General features: G+C 51.2%; 1 protein-coding gene across 4 annotated transcripts in view; it reads left to right on the forward strand.

Moving 5' to 3' along the window:
- Positions 1–15,102, forward strand: part of WDTC1 (WD and tetratricopeptide repeats 1) — a 71,652-nt gene extending 56,550 nt beyond the window's left edge. For 2 of the 4 annotated variants that reach the window (XM_032647343.1, XM_032647351.1), the window contains exons 7-16: positions 652–834; positions 1,973–2,067; positions 2,400–2,515; positions 3,845–3,920; positions 4,507–4,612; positions 5,407–5,580; positions 8,692–8,927; positions 10,359–10,539; positions 11,480–11,672; positions 13,101–15,102. In XM_032647343.1, coding sequence (XP_032503234.1) covers positions 652–834; positions 1,973–2,067; positions 2,400–2,515; positions 3,845–3,920; positions 4,507–4,612; positions 5,407–5,580; positions 8,692–8,927; positions 10,359–10,539; positions 11,480–11,672; positions 13,101–13,298 — 1,558 coding nt within the window. In that variant the 3' untranslated portion in view covers positions 13,299–15,102. Of the gene's footprint in view, positions 1–651; positions 835–1,972; positions 2,068–2,399; positions 2,516–3,844; positions 3,921–4,503; positions 4,613–5,406; positions 5,581–8,691; positions 8,928–10,358; positions 10,540–11,479; positions 11,673–13,100 lie in introns of all 4 variants that reach the window. The other 2 variants (XM_032647328.1, XM_032647336.1) reach the window with 1 other exon arrangement.
- Positions 15,103–22,246: the final 7,144 nt, after the last annotated feature.

A 22,246-nucleotide genomic window follows, 5' to 3' on the forward strand; every position in this document is an offset into this window, starting at 1 on the left:
TACCACCCGGATGGGACTTGGGCTCGTCCTGGCAGTTGCTGTTTCTAGGTAGCTCTTAGATGATCTCCAGATTTTCTTTTCTGTCACCTCTATACTTCTTTCATCTCCTGCAAGAAACTAGGTTAAGAATAGAATTATTCTTAATCAAGGATCAGAGCAGAGGGGTTAAAATGCAGTCTTTCCAGCTCTGCACTATCTCAGCGCTGCACTTACTGCAGTGTCGTCCAGGCGAGTTATTTAGCTTCTTTGAACTTCTAGTGGTACCTAGGGATGGTGTGAGAATTTAATTAGATAATACATGTATAACACTTGGGAACAATACTGGACACAAAGCAATTTCTCACTAAGTGTTAGTAGTCAGTAGTAATAGTACTTAGTAACAATAATATTGATATCTGTTAAAAAAAAAAAGGGGGGGTTAGTAGTATCTACCTTAAAGAGTTATGTTAGAATAAAACAGAATGTGTGTGAAGCCGACTACAAGTGCCTGGCACACAGTGGGCACTCAAGAAATGGGAGTAGTTTTTGACATTCTTATTATTTACAAACAGGTTCAAAGCCACTCCCAATTCCTTTGCATTTGGGCCTTGGCTTCTCCCCTGCCTTCCACCCACGGACACAACCCCCAACCCCCTGTGTCCTCTCTCACAGCCAGTATGACCTTCGGGAGAACAGCAAACACTCGGAGGTGCTGATTGACCTGACAGAGTACTGTGGCCAGCTGGTAGAGGCCAAGTGCCTCACCGTCAACCCCCAGGACAACAACTGCCTGGCAGTGGGGGCCAGCGGGCCCTTTGTGAGGCTCTATGACATTCGCATGATCCATAACCACAGGTATGAATAGCGCGGCCTCCTGTGGGCAAGGGAACCTGGAACCTGCTGCCCCTTTCCCTCATTGCCATGCCCTCTTCTTTTTGAGGTGGGTTGTTTTTGCTTTTTTTTTTACATTTCTTATTTCTTTAATGTATCTATTTTATTTATTTATTTGTGGCTGCATTGGGTCTTCGTTGCTGCGTGTGGGCTTTCTCTAGTTTTGACGAGCGGGGGCTACTCTTCGTTGCGGCACACGGGCTTATTGCGGTGGCTTCTCTTGTTGCGGAGCACAGGCTCTAGGCATGCGGGCTCAGTAGTTGCGGCTCGCGGGCTCTAGAGCACAGGCTCAGTAGTTGTGGCGCACGGGCTTAGTTGCTTCGTGGCATGTGGGATCTTCCCAGACCAGGGCTCCAACCCATGTCCCCTGCATTGGCAGGCAGATTCTTAACCACTGTGCCACCAGGGAAGCCCTGCGGTGGGTTTTTGTAATTTTGTGATTCTTTTTTAAAAAATTTAATCCATGCTTATTTTGGAAAATATGAAAAGTATATTAAAGAAATTACCCATACTCCATTACCTGAAAGAAATCACTGTATATGGTATTTTCTGCTTGTTCTTTCACTATGAGTGTGTGTACAGAGTTATAATCTTATACATGTAATTCCTTTATTTGTACATATAATTCTACTTTATTCTTTTTTTTTTTTTAAACAAAAGTAGAATATACTCAGAATCTCCACAGAAGTCCCAGACCTGAGCGGCTCCGCCAGCCTGGGTTTTCAGTGGACTCCTGGGACAAGTGCAGAAACTTCCGGCCTGCATTACTTTCATTTGTGGATTTGGGTGACCACTATTGCTCTGCACACACTGCATGACTTAGGGCGGGCCTTGAGCTTTTAGCTTCCTCATCTGTAAAATGGGAGTAATAGGGTGGCCATGAACCAAGACAAGTAGGCGGGACCTACTTATAAAGCACTATAATATATGTGTCCACAGCTGTCTAGTTGGTGGACCTTTGGCAGTGCTGAGATAAGGAAGAAAGGTACCTCCTCCTGTATCTCTCCAGGGTATACACTTGGGTTTTTCTCCAGGAAGTGTGGTATGGTCTAGCCAGGAGTACTGTTAGGCCTTATAACCTTATGGTTTGTCTTCCCACCAGAAAGAGCATGAAGCAGAGCCCTTCAGCAGGTGTGCACACCTTCTGTGACCGGCAGAAGCCCCTTCCGGATGGTGCAGCCCAGTATTACGTAGCAGGTAGGGCTCAGCCCAACTCTGGCCCTAAACTCTTGGCAGGGTGCTGATTGTCTGTGGGGCAGTGCAAGGAGGCGGCATGGCATGGTGACCAAGAGCAAGGGGTTTAGAATCAGACAGACCTGGGCTTTGATGACTGTCAGTGACCAGCTATCATATAACCTTTGGTAAATTACTTACCCTTGAGGAGTCTTAATTTCTCTTCTGTAAAATGGGGTTGTAATGACTCAATGAGATAAAGCATATAACACAGTTGGCCCAGTTCATAGAGTAAGGGCTCAACATTGGGAGGGATTGGAAGCCTCACACTGGGGTAACAGGGCTGTCCCCTGCAGGTCACCTGCCAGTGAAGCTGCCCGACTACAACAACCGTCTGAGAGTGCTGGTCGCCACCTATGTGACCTTCAGCCCCAATGGCACGGAGCTGCTGGTCAACATGGGAGGAGAGCAGGTATGGACGGCAGCCCAACGTGGATCTGCCCTTCCCCCTCCCACCCTCACATCCAGCAGCCAGGGCTGTGTACCCCACATCCCCTACCATGAGGCAGACAAGAAGCCTCATTGTAAATGACGTTACTGTGAAATGTGGAGGTGCCATGGCATCTTTGGAATTCCCAGAGAGGTGCCCTGGCCTTGAGTGTAAGGTTTAGAACTGACAGACTTGTCTTCAGATGCTGGCCTTTTGTTTACTAGCTGTGTACTGTGACTTTGAACAACTCTCTTCATTTTCCTGAACCTTGGTTTCCTCATCTTCTATTTTCCTAGGAGGAAATCCTGGGGCTCAGAGCATGCAGCCAGGCTGCAGTTTGGGGCCAGCTTTGGGAAGTGTTCTTTGATAACGGCAGGTTGCTAACCCTTCTGTTTACAATCTCTCAGTCAGGATATTTAGTAAGCCTTGCAAAAATTCATTTACTCTACAAAGTCACTGAGTACTTACTCTGGGGGTAGCATTATCATGAACGCGAGGGAAACAAACGTGAAATATGATCCATCCTAGGCTGATGGGAGCGACATGGCAAGTGAAACCGTTGATGACATTTAAAGTCAAGGTGTGATACAAGAGAAATGGGATGGAGACTAGGTGAGCCCTTGAGTTCAGAAGAGGGCTCTGGCTTCAGGTTGCTTAGCTGTCACCTGGCTTAACTAAAGGTAGCATAAAGATGAGTGGCGAGGCAGTCTAGCAGAGTGGTTCGGAGCCAGACAGACTCGGTTTTGGGTCCTGACTGTGCCACCTGCTGCTTTTATGGCCCTGGATAAATTAATTAAACTCTGAGCCTACATTTCTTCATCTGTTCAGGGGGTGATGATAATAGTACCTTTTCATGGGGGCGGGGGGGCGGTTCTAGGATGAAATGAAAAAAAGCCATATAAAACACTTAGCAGAGGTCCTGGAGCAAAGTAAGAATTCAATAAATAGTAAGTAATAATCGCTAATATGTACTGAGGGAAGTAACTAGCAGTGTTACTTTGGGCAAATTGCTTCTCTGCTCTGAGCCTTCAGTTTTCCCATCTATAACATGAGACCTCTGAGGACCTTGTCGACCTAATAAACACGTGATTCGAAGTAATGACAGTATTTCAGGCCATCCGCCCTAAGGGCCAGGAACTGGCGAGATTTTCCTGCCTGAGGTTTGCTCCGTGGAAACACCCCTCCTCCCTCACTGGATGGTTCCCTGCTCAGCACTCAGCTGTGTTCCTGGGAGCCACCCAGGCCTTGCTCACAGTCCAGCCACATTCTTGCCTCACAGTGTCCATTCTTTTCTTGACCCCTGCACTCTAGGTCTATTTGTTTGACCTGACTTACAAGCAGCGGCCGTACACCTTCCTCTTGCCTAGAAAATGCCACTCCTCAGGGGGTAAGTTCTCCCTTCCGGTATCCTTTAGGGCATCTCTGCTGGGGAGCATGAGTGTACAGCGCCTCTGCTGAGAAGCCTGCCACTTACCTTGTGCTGGCTGTGATCCTGCAAAAGGAGTAGATTCTCTGAAATAACACTGTACAGTAAGAAGGAAGGTAATATTAGGTCAGGTCTGTCAAAGGGGTTTGCGTCACAGCCCTTTTCACTTCCCTCCGAAAAAGCAGGTTCTTTCCGTGGCTTGGCTCTTGAGGGCCTGAAGTAATTGTCTTTCCCTTCTCGTCCTGGACCAGTCTCCTCATTGATTTCCTCCTGGGGCCTACAGTTGCTTTAGGCACCTCCTCACCCCCCACTCCATCCCCACCCCCAGCTAATGCCAAGTTGAAGTTGTGTCCCGCTTCAGCCAGCAGAGGGCGCACAGGCTTTTCTTTATGTCCTTGCCTGCTTTCTGGGAATAGACCTACCTTGGGGGGATAGCCCCACAATGGAACCATCAGACCCTGTGGTGGAAGCTGGAGGGCTGCTGAGGAGAAATAAGAACCTCCTCCTAAGCTGTTGCTGTTCCTTTCTGCCCACCCCCTCCCAGAAGTTCAGAATGGCAAGATGTCCACCAATGGTGTGTCCAACGGTGTGTCCAATGGCCTGCACCTTCACAGCAACGGCTTCCGGCTGCCAGAGAGTAGAGGACATGTCAGGTGAGGCCAGCCTGACTTTCCCAACCTTCCCAGCCCCAGTTACACCCCACTGGACTGGAGGGAGGGCATGTCCTGTAAACCTTCCTCCTGACCCCCACCCAGGCATACACCCCAGAGTCAGGGGACTGGGGCAAAGAGGCTTCTGGACTGTGGCTAGTGGTCCCAGTGCCACTTCTTCCTGGTAGGACTCCAGTCATGCTCAATCTGAAGCTCTGGTCCCTTGATACCAGTAGCTGGCGCCAGGACCCAGGGGCTAGCTCATCTTAGCACTGGGCTCCCTCCTATAAAGGGGTCCCACACAGACGGTCCTCCCCCATTATATTTTCTCCATTCATAGCATCTTCTAGCCTCTGTTCACTTCCAGGCCCTGTGCTGGGCTTTGGATACAGACGTGCCCAGATCCTCTAGCCCTTGAGAGAAACGTAATTATCTATAGAGAGATCCACGAGAGGCACTTGGATGGTAACGAGGTTCGGCTCAGCATGGAGGCTGTAGGTGTCAGCTACTTTCATGCCCAGGAGTTTGATTAAGAATTCCATTAAACCTGTCCAGGACAGCTTCATTTCTCCCTGTTTGTTTTTTTTTCCCCCCCACTGGCTCAGAGCATCTGGAATTGTGACCATTACCTATCACAATAACCCAGGCCAAGGATAGGAGTGGTACTCTCTTTTAGATGACAGTGCAGATCCCGGGGACCGGGAAAACCTGAGTGGCCTTCAGGCAGGGCTACAGACTTCCTGAGAGGCTCCTCTGGCCTTCCTTGGTTGGCCTGACTTGGCTCTGTTCCCTCACAGCCCCCAGGTAGAGCTGCCCCCATACCTGGAGCGTGTGAAACAGCAAGCCAATGAGGCTTTTGCCTGCCAGCAGTGGACCCAGGCCATCCAGCTTTACAGCAAGGCCGTGCAGAGGGCCCCTCACAACGCCATGCTCTACGGGAACCGAGCTGCTGCCTACATGAAGCGCAAGTGGTGAGTGGGCCTGATGGGAACGACCTGCTGAGGCATCCATGGAAGGTAGCAGTGACATCCTGCTGCCTCTTAGGGCTTCTTAGGCCCAGGCTTCTCCTCCCCACCTCCAGGTTAGTGGTGGGCAAGTGCCTGACTCATTAGTCAGGAAGCCTCAAACACCAAGAAAGCTCACAGTTAAGTGGAACGTGTTCACAAGTAGCTTCAACATGGTGCTTTGTTAGGAAGTGCTGTGACCACTGGAAGTAGGAATTGGGAGAATGGTTAATCCCCACTCTTGGAGAATTGCGCCTTGAATTGGACTTTGAAGGAGCAGTAGAATCTTGCTAGATGGAAATGAGGCATTTGGTGAATTCAGTTGGTATCTGTTTGAATTCAGTTGGTATCTGTTTGAAATGATTCTGCAGCTCCTTGACCTTGGGGCTTGCTTTCCTATGCTCTTGGACCGTTTGGACCAAACACAAACAAGATCCTAGACATCCAAAGCTGTCTGTGGGTCTTGCTGAGTTGTAGTGGCTGGTGGTAAGGGAGTAGTAGGTCCATCTCCTGAAGAACCCTTTATCTTTGGAGACCACCAGGGCCCCCGGCCCTTCTGCCTGCAGCACCAGCAGGCAGGCAGGCGGGCAGGCAGACCCCATCCCCCAGCCAGGCCCAGGACGGGAGATGGACAAAGCTGGGCCCACAGCCATTTCTGCTCCGTCTGGCATCCCTTGGCTCTGCCCAGACAGACAGGCCAGCTGGTGTGCCATCGTCTGGCTGCAACTAGTCAGGCCAGAGAGGGAAGCTTAAGAAACCCACCCAAGTCGGCAGGGTGGTGGATGGGGGTTCGGAACGATGCTGCCCCCACGGGCCTTAGCTCAGGCATCAGGAGCTTGCCAAGGGCTCAGATGGCAGCCAACCCCAGGAGACAACAGCTTTGGGGCCATCCTGAGGTGTGTTGCCCCTCTTTCCCAGCAGGTGGGTAGAATGCAGTGGTGTTCAATCAGGCTCTAGGCTAAGAGTTGTCTCATTCCTGCATTCTTGCTAAGAGAGACTGATGATTTCCCAATCCGTGGGTACCCTCACCATGTTCTCTGAATTCCTACTATGCACCAAGAACTAGGGACACAAAGTTCTGTCACTCTGAGTTCTTGTGCTCCGGAGTGCTCAGTCTCTGGACAGGGGATAAAGATGTGGACATGCTTCATCACCAAAGAGGCAGGAAGCAGTAAGTCTTTGAATGATCAGGTGAAGTGCTGTGGGCATCAGGAAAAGTTAGGTCACTTTAACTGGGGATCAGGGAAGCACCAGGAAGATGTGATGTCTGAATGGGCTTTCAGTGTCAGCAGGCTTAGAGGGAGACGCAAGGAGGAGGGGACTGTGGGGGAAGGACATTCCCAGGGAGATGAAATGGTGTGAACAAAGGCATGGGGGTGGGGGGCTGACTGAAGAGCTTGTTTGCAGAACAACAAATCCATTTGGCTGGAGCAGAGGGTTCGGGCTGGGACTGGCAGGAGATGAGTCTGTGAGGTAGCCTGGGGCCAGCCTGCGAAGGACTTGGAATGCAGAGCGGTGGCGTTTTGGCCTTGATTCAGTGGACCATGGGCAGCTTCTGAAGAGTTTTGAGCAGGAGAGGGCTGTGCTGAGGGCTGTCTTTTCAGGGAGATTGATCTGGCAGTAAGTCTGGATGGGTGAGCCCTGGGGCCAGTCTGCTCTCTCCCCAGCCCCACATGCCTGCCAGTGACCCCCAGAATGTCACATTCTGTCCCGGGCCAGTCTCCCCAGGGCTGCCATCTGCTCCTGGATGCAGTGGGAGCGGTCACCCTCTGGCACCTGGCTGCTCTCTGGTCTGGCTCTCTCCAGGAGCTCTGAGGGCCACCTTGCAGGCAGTAATTGGCTTTCCAAACAGCGCCTGCTCCTTCGTCACAGCCACCCGTTCTGACGCAGGCCGTGCCATCGAAGCACTCTGTCTCCTGCCTGCCCCCACCCTGGCTGAGCTGCTTGCTCCTGGTCTGAGCATGGCCGCTCCAAGGACCAGATGCTTCCTCTGAGCGCTGTAGGAGGAGGGTCAGGAGGATAGCTCCCATGTTGGGCCTGCTCTGGCCTCGTGCAGGGGAGCTGTGAGCTGTGCCTTGGTGGAGGGAACGTCAGCTCTAGGGAGTGCTGCTTAGCACAGTTGGGTCCTAGGCCCACCTCAACCCAGCAGGAAAACAAAAAACAAAAAAAAACCCACAGCTCCCAAAGGAGAAAGGTGGGTCCTGTGACCCACCTGGCTCTCCAGATAAGAGGTGGGAACTGGTCTGTGGAGCTGGGGGAAGGTGTATTTTCTATTCCGGCACAGGGTGGGAGAAGGAGGGGCTTTTTCTTTGGCCCCTCCCCACCCCCCCAAAACCATTCCCACTTCCCCATATTCCTGCTTTGGGAGTTTGGAGAAGTCAGTGTGGATGATTTGGAGCTCCTGGTGTATGCCCGCCCCCCCACCCCGCCATCAGCTTCCAGAGGACTGACTCTGCCAGACTGTCAGGCCCCATCCTCCAGCCCTGGGAGGTAGAGGCCACAGCTGCTGTGGATCAGTCAGCCAGGACAGAGGGGGGTCTGGCTGAGGGCTTGCTGCCCGCTGGTCAGACCCTGAGTCCCCAGCCTGGCCCTTCTGGCTTCCCCGGAGCACAGAACTGTCCTTGAGGGCCCCCCGCCTTGGACATGGCTTTGAAGGCCAGCCGGGGGGATTTGAGGAGGTGGATAGAGGAAGGGAGAAGGAGAGCTTGGGGAGCCTGAGGCGGGCAAGATGCCAGGCCTTCTGCTGCAGAGCTGCGGGTGCCTGGGGTGAGTGGGTGCGCAGTTGCACGCTGTGTCCAGCAGAGGGCAGCCGGACACTGGTTTTGGCCTCACACCCACCTCCCACCCTCTACCTACCCTGCCAAGACCTCGGGGCTCCTGGCTTACCTCCTTAACGTAGTCTGTCTCCTGGGGAGCAAGGCCTGGGCTGAGCCAGGATTCTCTTCATCCCCAAGTACCCTTGCCCTGAGATCTCTCAACGGTGGGCTGGGGTGGACGCGTGAAGCGCAGGAGACGGAATGGGGACTCCCTGCTTGCCGCGTGGCCCCACCTCCAAGCCTCGTTGCCCTGCCTTCCCAGGGATGGTGACCACTACGATGCTCTGAGGGACTGCCTCAAGGCCATCTCCCTAAACCCATGCCATCTGAAGGCGCACTTCCGCCTGGCCCGATGCCTCTTTGAGCTCAAGTACGTGGCTGAGGCCCTGGAGTGCCTGGATGATTTCAAAGGGAAGTTCCCGGAGCAGGCCCATAGCAGCGCTTGTGATGCACTGGGACGCGACATCACGGCCGCCCTCTTCTCCAAAAATGATGGTGGTGAGTCGGCACTGAGGCGGGGTTGCTGTTACTCTATCTATTTGCGGTGCTACAATGACATTCTGGAGAGGACATAGTTCTGAGATAGGAGAGGCCTAGGCTTACGTACTGGTTGAGAAGCCACATGACTTGGAGACAGTCACTTGGTCTCTCTGAGACAAGGATTAGCAATAACATGTTTAAGGCACCTGGCGTATTCCCCCTGGGACTCAGGATAGGGGTCAGCTGAGCCCAGTGTGCCTCGCAGGTCATTCTCTTCTGCTCACAGACAGGGCCTTGGCCATTCCATTGGGATCTGAATTCGGGGTAGCTGGCTGGGGTGCACTTGCTCCAGTTTGCCTGGGTGCAAAAGAAACAGCAGCACAGGGCAGTAGAAATGCCTTGGGCACAGGTGTGGAGCCTCAGTTCCAATCTCAGCTCTGCCATGTGAAACCATGTGACCTTGGGCAAAGCACAGCCTCTCCGAACCTGCTGCCTACCTGCAGAGAGCATTCGAGGCCCTGCCCAGCTCAGCTGGTGGCACTGGAGAGTAAACTAGGTAGTTGTGTGGTCTACAAACATGAGAGGGGAGCTCACTGAGGGCAGACATGGATCTTCCCTGTCTCCTTTGCAGTTTACTAACCACGGGTTGATTCGTTAGTCTGAACAGTGCCTGGCACTGTGCTGGGTCCTGGGAATATATCTGGCAACAAGTCAGATGGAATTTCTGTGTTCATGAGTCTGTAGCCTAGTGAAGGAACCAAGCGATGGAGGAATAAAGAATGCCCTGCGGCCCTGCTAGGCTGCAGGTGTGGTGGGGAGGGCTTGATGGCAGCCTGGGGTTCTTGAGGAAGAGACATTCAGGCTGAGACCTTGAGGATGCAGAGGAAGAGTTAACTAGATGCAGAGTGTAGCTGTGGGAGGTGAAGAGTTCGCCCTGAAGCAGGCAGGAACAAGGCACTAAGGAGACAGGCAGGATTTTACCCAAGGCACCTAACCGATTAGTACCTCATTTGGATCCATGATAACTTGTCTGCTAGAGAGGGAGGGCTTGGACCTTACTGCCTTCAGAGCTATGGATCTATTTAGAAAAATCACCCCCTCGAGGCTCTCTTGGCAGTGCTTTACCCTCCCCTCCCTGCCTCTCGCATCCACAGAAACAGACCTTGGGTCTGTGCATCCTTGGGGCTTCCAGACGTTATTCAGGGACCTAAGCCAAGGCCCTCTTGGCATCAGAGGTCTCCTCTTGAACACTCTCAAGGCCAGGATCCAAAGATACTTCTTTCTCATAGTTGTTCCCAGTTTTGTTCCCTCTTCTTCCCAGGAAGAGGTAGAGACGGGTAGCCCTACATTGCTTACTGCTTGGACCGAAAACCGGCTCAAGGGTGGGGAAAAAGCGGGGGAGGCGAGAGAGGTACAGGACTCTCACCTTTCCTTGTTCTCTGCCCTCAGACGAGAAGAAGGGAGCTGGTGGTGGTGGCAGCGGCCCCGTCCGCCTCCGCAGCACGAGCCGCAAGGACTCCATCTCAGAGGACGAGATGGTGCTGCGGGAGCGAAGCTACGACTATCAGTTCCGCTACTGTGGCCACTGCAATACCACCACAGACATCAAGGAGGCCAATTTCTTTGGCAGGTCTGAGGCCCTGAAGAGGAGGAGGGCACAGCCCAGTTGGCAGCAGGAGGTTGGGGTGGGGGTGGGGGGCATGGGGACACAATGCTTTCAGAAAAGTCTCACATCCCAGCTCTGCCTTTGTACCCTTGGGCAAATGGCTTCATCTCTGTGGGTCTCAGTTTGTTCACCTCTGAAATGAAACCGGCCCTCCCCACTCAAGGGGCCATAACAAGGGCTAATGAGGTGACCCAGAAAGCATCCAGTGCAGCACCTGGACTCTTCCTTACCCGCACCTCCTGCTCCCCATGCGCCCACGTGCCAGAGCTTGGGTTCTGTATCTGGTTGCTTGGAGCCTTGGGCAGGCACCCTCATAGGCTGTCAGTCTTGGCAATCTTTTGTGCCTAGAACTGTGCCCCCGGTACTGAGGGACCTAGCCCATGTCTCAGACACCATCACCCCCAACCCTCCTTTGTAGATGCTGTACTTTCTTTGGGTAGGCGAGATTCACGAATGTGAATTAAGAATCTCCGTCAAGATCCCTTCTAAATGTCGATGGTGTGTCAGGGGCAGACGTGCTGTAGGATTTCAGGGTCTGGATCCAGGAAGGCTAGGACTACTGAGGGAAGGCTTAGGCAGGAGTGTTCCCAGAGACCTAAGAGATGCACCATCTGGTCCTGGCACCCAGGGTGCTTATAATGTACTTTGGGGGAGAGTAAGTAGGAGAGACCTAGGCAGTCCCTGACCCTGAGTTTAAGAGAACAGTTGAACTGTGACACCGCTCTGCAGTGTGGAGAGAATTACCGTGTGCATGGGAGTTCCGAGTCAGGTAAAGACCCCAGAGTTCGGGGGGCCGAGCGGCTCCAGACTTCCCTGCTCTCCCTTTCCCTAAGCCATGCAGCCTCTGCTTGAGGCCACAGGGCAGTACCCCACCTGACCTCCCTGCCCTTTGCCCCCCCGCCAGCAACGCTCAATACATCGTCAGTGGCTCTGATGATGGCTCCTTCTTCATCTGGGAAAAGGAGACCACCAACCTGGTCCGCGTGCTCCAGGGGGACGAGTCCATCGTCAACTGCCTGCAGCCGCACCCCAGCTACTGCTTCTTGGCCACCAGCGGCATCGACCCCGTTGTGCGGCTGTGGAACCCCCGGCCAGAGGTGAGGGTGTGGCAGGGTGGCAGATGCCAGACAGGAAGGTAGGGATGGACCCTACGCGAGGCCTCCAGCTGAGCCCATGAGCATTGGGAAGGGCAGTGAGTCACACAGAGGCTAGGAGCTGCTAGGATGAGTGAGCTCTCACCCCAGGGCCCCAGGCTGCATCAGGGTGGGAGCCAGCAAGCTCTGAAAGCTCCACATGAAGTGGGCAGTTCCAGGGGCAAGACTTGTCTCCTGCCTTCCAGAGGCATATCCTCGAGCCAGCTGGCACAGGTGAGGCTCACATATGGGGAACAGCAACCAAGGACTGGGTGCGGGAGGGCAGGGAGGGAACCAGATCAACTCCAACACCACTTCATGAGAACAGTACCTCAGAGGCTCCCTAGGTACCCTGCCCCTCGTATACCACTGCCTTGTGTCCCCCAGAAGCTGTGCGGAGGCCTGTCCCTCAGTCACACGAGAAGTATGTAGGTTTTAGAGTCTGATGGGCCTAAGTTTGAATCCTGGTCCCTCCACTTACTGCCTGAGGGACTCAACCATCTCTGATCCAGGTTTTTACCATCTGTACATTGGAATGGGAATGACATTACCACCTCAGAAGGTTGCTTTGAGGATTAAAGAAGTGATGCCTATCGTGTGTCCGGCCCACAGGGACACTTAGGACGGTGTGGTAGTCAGTGTGGGTAGTCAGGTGGGCTGGCCCCTTGCCCTCTGCCCCACCTCCTCCCCCTTCCCAGCTGGCAAAACAGAAGTCAAGAGCTGTGTCTAATTTTCTATGAATTTTAAAGAGAGAAACCCTATAGGACCCTTCCTTGGGGGGAGAGGAAAAGGAGGATAAAGGAATCCTCTTTGGGAGTGGCAACAAAAGAGTGGGGTGGGGGGAGTTATATCTGTGCTCCCACCTCAGGTATATAGTTTGTGTGCCCAGCATATCCTGGTGTGAATCCTCCCTCATTTATGTCCATGTATGCCACCCCCATATACATAACCCAACGTGGTGTGCTCCCCGTATATGTCTTGATGTGGTATGTCCTCGTCATTTTCCGGCGTGGGGTCTCCAGTGTATACCCTGCTATGTGTATTCCCCCCAGTTTATATCCCAGTGTGTTGTGTCTCCTCCAAGTGTATATTACCACGTGCCCCCCAACCCCAATATGTACAACCCCGTGTGGTGTGTCATCTCCCTCACATACAGCCTGGTGTGTGTGTGTGTGTGTGCGTGCGTGCGTGCGTGCGTGCGCAGGCCCGTCTGTGTGTATGTTTGTCCCATACATATCCCAGGATGCATTCCCCTCTATGCGTGGACACAACATGGATATACCCATATACATCTCCTGGTATGTACCTACCCTCTCCATACGTATAGCTCAGTCTGTGTGTGTGTCTCCCCTGCACATATATCCCAGTAGTATGTGTGCCTCCCCCCCACAGAGTGAAGACCTCACAGGCCGAGTTGTGGAGGACATGGAGGGTGCTTCCCAGGCCAACCAGCGGCGCATGAATGCGGACCCGTTGGAGGTGATGCTGCTCAACATGGGCTATCGGATCACAGGCCTGAGCAGTGCGGGTGCTGGGGCCTCTGACGATGAGGACAGCTCCGAGGGCCAGGTGCAGTGCCGGCCCAGCTAGGCCCTCCTAGCCCTGGTCCCCAGCCCCTGCTACCGGCTGGGTCCTCCGCCCCTGGGCAGGAGGTCAGGGGGTTCTGTTTTGGTTTGTCTTCCCCTTCCCCCCATTTTTTCCTTTTCCCTGTTTTGTTAGTTTGGCATTGGGGGTGGGGATTGCTACAACTTGCTGGCTTTTGGACTTTTGGGCAATTGCCCCTCGACTGGCCCCAGCCCTGAGCAGAAGAGCAGGAGAAGCCCCTCCATAGGCCCACCACCACCTTGCACTTCCGTGTCCCTGGAGGGCTCCGGCCTGCCTCGAGTGGGGAGGCAAGGGCTCAAGCTGTCTTCAAGGACTGCCCTACCCTTCAGTTGGCAGCAGAAAGGGGAGTGGAATTCCCAGTCCATAAGGGCTAGCCGTGACCTGTTACCATTCTTGCTTCTGGTGGGCAAGGCTAGCTCCCTCCTGGTCTTCAGGGAAGGTTCTGAAAAAGCATAGGGTGCCCCCTTCCTTGCAGAGCCATTCTGTCAGGGTGGAAACAGAAGTAAGGATGGGAGCCCTGGAGGGGCAAGGTCAAGCCACTGCTTACTTGCAGTACAGCATCCCTGCCCTCCTCCCAGGCACTGGCTCTGGGTCCTGAACCTGCCCTCACTGGCCACCCCTGGAGGCTTAGCCTTTCCCAAGGGCCCTGGCAGTGTGGGTGGGGCACCACACCATTCCCCACCCATCTGTGCCAGCCCTTCTGCACTCTGGAGGGCCACTCTTCCTTCGGGCGCTCTTCAGCCTCACTGTGACCTTTCTGCCAGAGCTCCCAGCCAGGCCTCCTCTTGCTGAGATGGCACTCCCTGCTAGGAGCCTTCCAGGCCCTCCGTGCCCTCCCTCCCATCCCACATGCTGAGCCGCCACAAAGACCAAAGAAGTGATGGCTTTTCTCTGTCCCCTGCTGCTCTGGGGGGAGGGGGTGGGTCTCCTGAGCCACTCGGATGGGGAAGTCCCTAACTCAGCCCCCCTCCCTCCTCAGCAGCCTGAGCTTTACACTGGATGCAGCGGTCACCCCACCACTCACCAGACCTCCCTCTTTGCCCCCTTGGCTCTCAGCTCAGGAGCTGCTCCCGTAGTTGGTTCATCCTTCCTCCCCTCTCCCTCTTCACTCCCCTCAGGGCTCACTTGGCTCCAGCCCTCCAGCTGCAGCCTCTGGGGAGAAGCAGCCTCCCTCGCTCCCTCCCTCCCTCCCTCCCTCCACCCTGACTCTGCCAGGTGCCTCCTCTCGGCCAGGCTTCAGAAAAGCCCTGTAGACAGCAGGGCCATGTTAAAAGCTTTTTCACAGTTTTGAGAAGATGAGGGGTGGGAGTGGGGGGTGGTGAGGATAGTGGTGGGGGTCTGGCACCATCTCGTCATTGCTTTAATCCCAGCAACACAGGTGGCAGCCTCTCGCCCTTCCTCTCCCCCCGTCCCTCTTCCCACCCCTCTCTTCTAGCTTGGTAATGAAGTATATTTATTGGTGAAGGAAACAGCTGCTGCTGCTTCTCCTGCTGCTGGGACTTGCTCCCCTGTCTCTTCTCCACGACCTTTCTCCAGCCGGGAGGGGAGAGCGGGAGTACTGGGGCTGGGCCCTGGGGCCCAAGGACTAGCAGGGGCCCCTTTGCTTTCCTGTGTTCGAGCCACCCGCCATTTCCTCTGTCCCTGCCTCCTGCCTGCCCAGCCTGGGCCCTGCCGTGTGGAGAGACACATAAGCCTTACTGTCCTCTGGGGGCAGGAGCCGAGCCTTTTTGTTGCTCCGCTCCCAGGAGAGTGAGGGTGACGCAATTGATTAAAACCATTTTGTTCTAGGTGTGGCTGGTGGCATTTGTGGGGTGCAAATGCGTCTTGGGATCAAAGTGAGAGTATCTCACCTCTGTAGCTCTGTGACTTTGAGTAACCACACCTCTACTGGGTAGAAGAGGGCCTGCCTTGGAGGGTCACCAGCCTAGCAGGGCCAAGTGCAGAGCCCGGCACTGGTGGCTGTGATTTGCAGTAATAATCAGCTTTCACTCTCTGGGCTGTTTTCTCATCTGTAAAATAAGGAGGTTGAAGTCTTAGTGGTTTTTCAAACTTTTAAAATCACAACCCAAACAAGAAATACATATTTTACATTGTGACCCAAGATACCCACGCTAATTTGTATGTATATACTGAACATAAGTTTTACACAGTAATACGCTTGCTACATGCAATGTGTTCTGTTTACCATTCTGTTAAGGAGAAAAGAATGCTGACTATAACCCACTACGTTGATTTCACAACCTGCAGTCTCTTGATGGGCCCTGGATTAGAGGATTTCTTAGACCAGAGGTTCCCAAACTTTCTCAGCTCACTGAACCATTAGTGTCTCAGTAGTTTTTTCAGGAACCCCCTAAGCCAAAAGAAATACCTAACATTTCAATGTGTTAGTTAAGCCCGGATCACTTAAGAAGAATTTATGTCCTACCAAGTTAGTCATTTAAAAAATTAATACATGTAAGTTAGAGGAAACTATCTTTATTTCATTCTTGAAGAAGTACAATAACTAATGGAATCTGTGTGCTGTGGGGTGCTGTAAAGCTTTGTCAGGCTTGCTAATCAGATCGGACCGCACCACCCTCATTTCCTGTCCCACATTGACCTTCATATCACAGCAACCGCTAAAAACCCAGCTTCTCAAAGATGACGTAATCAAAGGAGTGTAGTGCAATCTAATGATAAAACGCTGAACCACCTTGAGCTAGTGGTCCTCTCGGTAGCCAACAGATGCTGAGTAACTCTAAATTTGTAATATCCTACTGTGCTCCTGTGACTTTGCTGTGGCACCCTAAGGTGCCCTGACGCACAGTTTGGGAACTGTGGTTCAACACTGGGGGAACAACAGTTTCACTGGTGAGATTTTGTGATTATTCTGTTTGTGCATTTGGAGAGAACCAGGCTGAGGCCCGCAGGGTATACCCAGTTTAGCACCGGAGACAGAAAGGGAAGAGGTCCTGTCAGAGCACAAGGGCGATGTTCTGAAGCAGGTGCTTATCATTCCTCTGTGTTCCCAAATCGAAATCTGCAGAAGCTTCTTCAGGACATTTACGGACCAGGCAAGGAAGGGACGACGTACGAGGCCAAGGGAGTAGGGCGTAGTCTCAGGTGCCCTCATGGACCCTGAGTGATTCAGTTCAGCTGCATTGTAGAGGGTGGAGTGGCCCATGGACTCCAGGGGCAGCCAAACTGTGGAGGACTCCTGTGCTTGATGAGGGAGTGTAGGCTTGATCCTGTAAGCAAGGAGGAGCCATTGGAAGACTTTACGAGGGGCTCCATTCCATTTGGAATTGGTACTTTTTTTTTTTTCGGTACACGGGCCTCTCACTGTTGTGGCCTCTCCCGTTGCGGAGCACAGGCTCCAGACGCGCAGGCTCAGCGGCCATGGCTCACGGGCCCAGCCGCTCCGCGGCATGTGGGATCTTCCCAGCCTGGGGCACGAACCCGTGTCCCCTGCATCAGCAGGGGGACTCTCAACCACTGCGCCACCAGGGAAGCCCTGGAATTGGTACTTTTTTATTAATAGACTATTTTTTTTTTAAGAGCAGTTTTAGGCTTACAGAATATTGAAAAGATAGTACAGGGAGTCCCATATACCCCTCTCTCCCTGGCTTAGTTTCTCCTATTATTAACATCTTGCATTAGTGTGGTACATTTGTTACAATTAATGAACTGATATTGATACATTATTATTAACTAAAGTCCATAGTTTACACCAGGGTTCATTCTTTGTATTGTACAGTTGTATGGGTTTTGACACACGCATAATGTCCTGTACCCACATTGTCAAAAAATAGTTGCACTGCCCTAAAAATCCCCTGTGCTCCACCTATTCAGCCCTCACCAGCACACACACACACACACACACACACACACACACACACACACACACACAAAAGGGAAGAAGAAAAAAGGTACTGAGTACTTAGGAATAAACCTAGCAAAATATGTACAAGATATTTATGAGGAAAACTATAAAATTATGATGAGAAAAATCAAGGGAAATCAGAATAAGTGAAGAGATATTCCATGCTCATAAATAGGAAGACTCAATACTATTAGATGTCATTTCTTCCCAACTTGGTCCATAGCTTCAATGAAATCTCAATCAAAATCGCAACAAATTATTTTGTGACTATCAACAGACTGATTCTAACGTTTATATGGAGAGACAAAGACCCAGAATAACCAACACAAATAACAAAGAGGAAGAGCAATGTCAGAGGACTGACCCTACCCAGCCTCAAGACTTATCATAAAGCTCCAATAACCAAGACAGGGTGTCATTAGCAAAGGAACAGACAAATGAGTGGAATGAATTAGAGAACCCAGAAGTAGATCCACACAAATATGGTGAACTGATCTCTGACAGAAGAGCAGAATCAATTCAGTGGAGAAAGGAAAGTCTTTTAAAAAAAGTAGTGCTAGAAGAACTGGACATCTACATGCAAAAAATACATATATATATATATATATATATATATATAAACACTGACTTTACACCATTCACAAAAATTAACTCAAAATGGATCACAGAACTAAATGTAAAACACAAATCAATAAAACTTCTAGAAGATAACATGGGAGAAAATCTAGGTGACCTTGGGTTCAGCAGTGAGTATTTAGATACAACATAAAAAGCACAACCCATGAAAAAAAAAATTGATAAATTGGACTTCATCAAAAACTTCTGCTCTACGAAATCACTGTTAAGAGAATGAAAAAGACAAGCCAAGGATTGAGAGGAAATATAAGAATTCTTACAAGTCAACAATATGAAACAAGCAACCCAATTAAAAAAAGGGCAAAAGATCTGAATAGTCACCTCACCGAAGAGGACATACAGGTGACTAACAAGCACACGGAAGATGACCAGCATTATGTCGCTAGGGAATTACAAATTAAACCAACAGTGAGATACCACCCCACACCTATTAGGATGGTGATACCAAATGCTGACAAGGATGTGAAGCAACAGGAACTCATTCAGTGCTGGGGAGGATGCAAAATGGTAACAGTCTGGCAGTTTCTTACACAGTTAGATAGTCTTATCATAGGATCCAGCAATTGCTGTACTTGGAATTTACCCGAATGAGTTGAAAATGTATGTCCATGCACAGACCTGTACATGAATGTTTACAGCAGCTTTATGAATAATTGCCAAAAACGAAGCAACCAAGAAGTCCTTCAAAAAGTGAATGGAGAAACAAATGGGTACAGCCATACAGCGGAATATTACTCAGTGAAATGAGCCATCAAGCCACAAAGCCATGGAGGAAACTCAAGTGCATATTGCTTAGTGAAAGAAGCCAATCTGAAAGCCATACTGCATGATTCCAACTATATGACATTCTAGGAAAAGCAAAACTATAGACAGTAAAAAGATCTGTGGTGCTCCATTTTAGTGTGTTTCCACATGTGACTCAGCCCTGCTGACAGGGAGCCTGGGGCTCGGTGAGATAAGCCTGTGTAGTGAATGTGTAGCAAAACAGACATTAGAATTGCAACCCCTGTGTTTGTGGTGGGCAGGTGTGGCCCTGTGGCCCCAGGGGCCTGCTGCGGGTCTCTGTGCTAAGGAACATGCTGAAATGCATTTGCAGAACTTAAAAGGTGATGAGAGATCAGCTCAGAGGATCCCAGCCCTGGCTATACATCAGAACCACCCAGAATACTCTGAGAACTACAAATAGGGACAATGAGTTCCAAAGAGGGGCAGGAAGAGGGAATGGACTGCCTAAAACCCAAGTTATTAGAAGCAAAACCAGGACTGGATCTCTAATCTCTGATTCCTGGTCCAGTTCTTTAAGAATCTTATTTAATGTCATGATATTTTTTGGGTTCCTATTGGCCTAGCACTGGCTTAATGACAATGCATGCAACAGATTAGTCCCTGCCCTCCTGGTGCCTCCACATTATCTGGAAGATGTGGGTAGCAAATATGGGGGTTGCACACGGTCCCTGAACGTTAGATTTCACTAGAAATCTTGAGCCTTGCTCCATACATTCTGCCGTGGAGTGCCCCACTGCGTGCCAGGCTCTGTGTCTGATGGACATGATGGCAGGCGTGAGACACTCTGTTGTTCAGCCATGTTCTGCCTCCTGCACCCGAGCCACTTCTTGATATATGTATAAAATAGGTCCTGGTCCTAGTGATGCCACAGTTTGCACCTTTTTAATGATGATTTACAGAATCTCAGGTCTCGTCCTCATCGCTCTTTAATGGCCCTAAAGGGGGTCACCAGCAGAGATAGCCCAGGGTTAAGGTGCAGAACCCCAACTCTATCTAATTTATGCTTAGATCTTGGGAAAGTTCCTGAACCTTTCTGGGCTCATTTTTCTCATTGGGAAAATGGGTGCCATGATACCTGCTCTGGTTACTTCACTGCATCGTAAGAAGGACCCACATCACAGTGAGAGGATGCGCATCAAAGTGCTTAAGTGGTTAAGAGTCCTGTGATGGTGATGAATGGTCTGAATTGCTGTAACAGGCAACACTGAGTGTTCATATTGGGCCAGGAGCTGTTCAGCTATAGCCTATCAAATATACTTTACAAGAACTTTGCAATCTTCGTTTCCCATTTTAGGGATGAGGAAATTGATACCCTGACAGGTTCGGTTACTTTCCTAAGGTCTGACAACCACTGACAAAGCTAAGGGTCAATACTGGGCTTGCCGGCTGGAGTTCATATGCTTAACCACCGTGCTTTACTGCCCACCTGGGTGCAGAACACTTAGATTCTGGTCCTAGCTGTGCTTTCTAATTTGTTGGGTAAGTCTGCCCACCTATAAAATGGAATGGAGAAGAAAGTCATTTTGTAAAACTCTGATGTCTAAAGGGTCAGAGGGTCTGTTCTCAAATGGTTTCTTGCATTGTATCGGCCCCAGCGGTCCCCTCCCCACCACAGAAAGGTTTGGAGCCATCCAGGAAGACAGTTTAGGGCTTAATGGGGGGAATCCAATGGAGCAGAAGCAGAAAGCCTGCAGAAGAGAGGACACACACACATGCATACTGCGTCACACCCAGCAGCTCCTCCAACCTGCGCTGTGATCGCCCCAGGCTCAGCCCTGCTTCCCTGGATTACTGATTGAGGTGATTCTTCACCAGAGCCATTAAGGTGACCCATCTGTGGTCATCAGATAGCTCTGATCTCATTCCCTGAGCACTTCCTATCTACCGGGTGCCATTCTGACTACAAGGTCCAATGGATCCAGTCAGTCCCCTTCTCAAGGAGTTTGCTGTCTCCTGGGGAAGACAGACATGTAAACAGCTAATGCTAATGCAAGTACACATGAATATGCAATAGGCAGAAACAGGCTTCGTGCTCTGGGAGCAAAGAGGGAGGATTTGCTGGAAACCCTGAAAGTGGTGTAGAGAGTAGGGGAAGGGTGAGAGTAGGGGAAGGAACTCTACTGAAGGAACAGTGTGAGCAAAGACATGAGGTATGAAGTGCAGGGCTCTTTCTCTGAAGGGCAAACAGGGCAGTGAGGTTAAATCCAAGCAAGTCCCAAGGGAGAGAGAGAGATGAGGATGGAAAAGAAGGTTGGGGGTTGGGGCCAGACCATGGGGGCCTTGAATGCCAGGATGAGGAGTGAGGCGGCCTGTGGAAGGAAGTATGTGAGCCCTGGGGACTTTTACATGGGGCCAACTGTGGGGGTGTCCTGACTCATACCAAGAGAGGACGTGCCCTGAGTTCACCCTTCAAACAAGCAGCATCTTACCCTTGAAGCTTTCCCAGCTTGACTGCTTCCAGCTCTGCCATCCTTCCCTCCCCCAGCCAGTCCTATAAGTGGATCCAGATGGTCATTCCTATTTTAGGTCGGGGTGTGTGTTGGGGGAGGGGTGGCTATGAGCTCTATCAATCGTTTCCTGAGCTCTGTTAGAGGAGCTTCTTCCAGGACCCTGCTGTGATCCTCTGAGCCTGGAAGGGACTGTTAGTCTTTGATGGAGATTTCCCATCTGTCTGTGGGTGATAGGGGTGGCAGCAGCACAGGAGGCAAGGGCACAAGCCAGGGAAGCTTTAACATTGGGTAAGAGAACCTAGGTGACATGTACATGTGGGAGGGGGTCCTGTGAACGGGCTGCGAAGGGGAACAAGCCTGGGAGAGAGGCTCCAGAGGAGTCAGAGAAAGAGCTGGTTTCTCCCTCCAGGTACCTGGCCCTCCTCATGCCCCTGCTTCTGCAGCTGCCTAGGCCAAGGAGCTAGGGCTCTCTGGTCAGACCCTACTGAGCACTGTGCCTACCAACATCCATAGGTCCCTTAAAAATCTTGGGGCACTGCAAGGTAGCAGCTGACAAGCTAGGTTCCTGCTCTCAGACTGTCTATAGCTAGCATATGATACATACCAAGCTTATAACTATTTGCCATTCATTCAGTTTAGCAAATATTAAGCAAATGCTATGTGCTAGACACTACTAGGCATTGGGTTTACAAAAGTGAACAAGACAAACACAGTGTCTGCCCTCAAGGAGTTTCCAGCCTAGTAGGGGAGTCCAACAATACACAGCCACAAATGTGCTACAAAGGAAAAGAACAAGGTGTTCCAGGGGGAGATTCACAGGAGCTTTCCAATTTAGATAGGGAAGCCAAGGAAGAGCTCTCTGAGAAAGTGACATTTAATCTGCTACTTGAAGGATGAATGAACGTTACCCAGTTTTGGAGGGAGAAAGGGCATTTCAGGCAGAAGGGAACAGTGTGTGCCACGTCCATGGGGTATACAAGAGCATGGCACATGAGAGGAACTGAAAAGAGGCTGTAGGACAGTGAACAAGTTAATTTTTTAAAAAAGGGCATGATGCAGGGCCTTGTAAGCATGGTATATTTGTGTTTTATCCAAAGTACAATGGGAAACCACTGAAGGTTGTCAGATTAAATGTGGTACTTGTGTTAGTACAACCAAATTTGTGGCAGGCCCTAAGAAAGACTGACTTTGGTTGTGTA

The sequence above is a fragment of the Phocoena sinus genome, chromosome 1, assembly GCF_008692025.1.
Source record: "Phocoena sinus isolate mPhoSin1 chromosome 1, mPhoSin1.pri, whole genome shotgun sequence".
In the NCBI taxonomy this organism is placed as follows: domain Eukaryota; kingdom Metazoa; phylum Chordata; class Mammalia; order Artiodactyla; family Phocoenidae; genus Phocoena; species Phocoena sinus.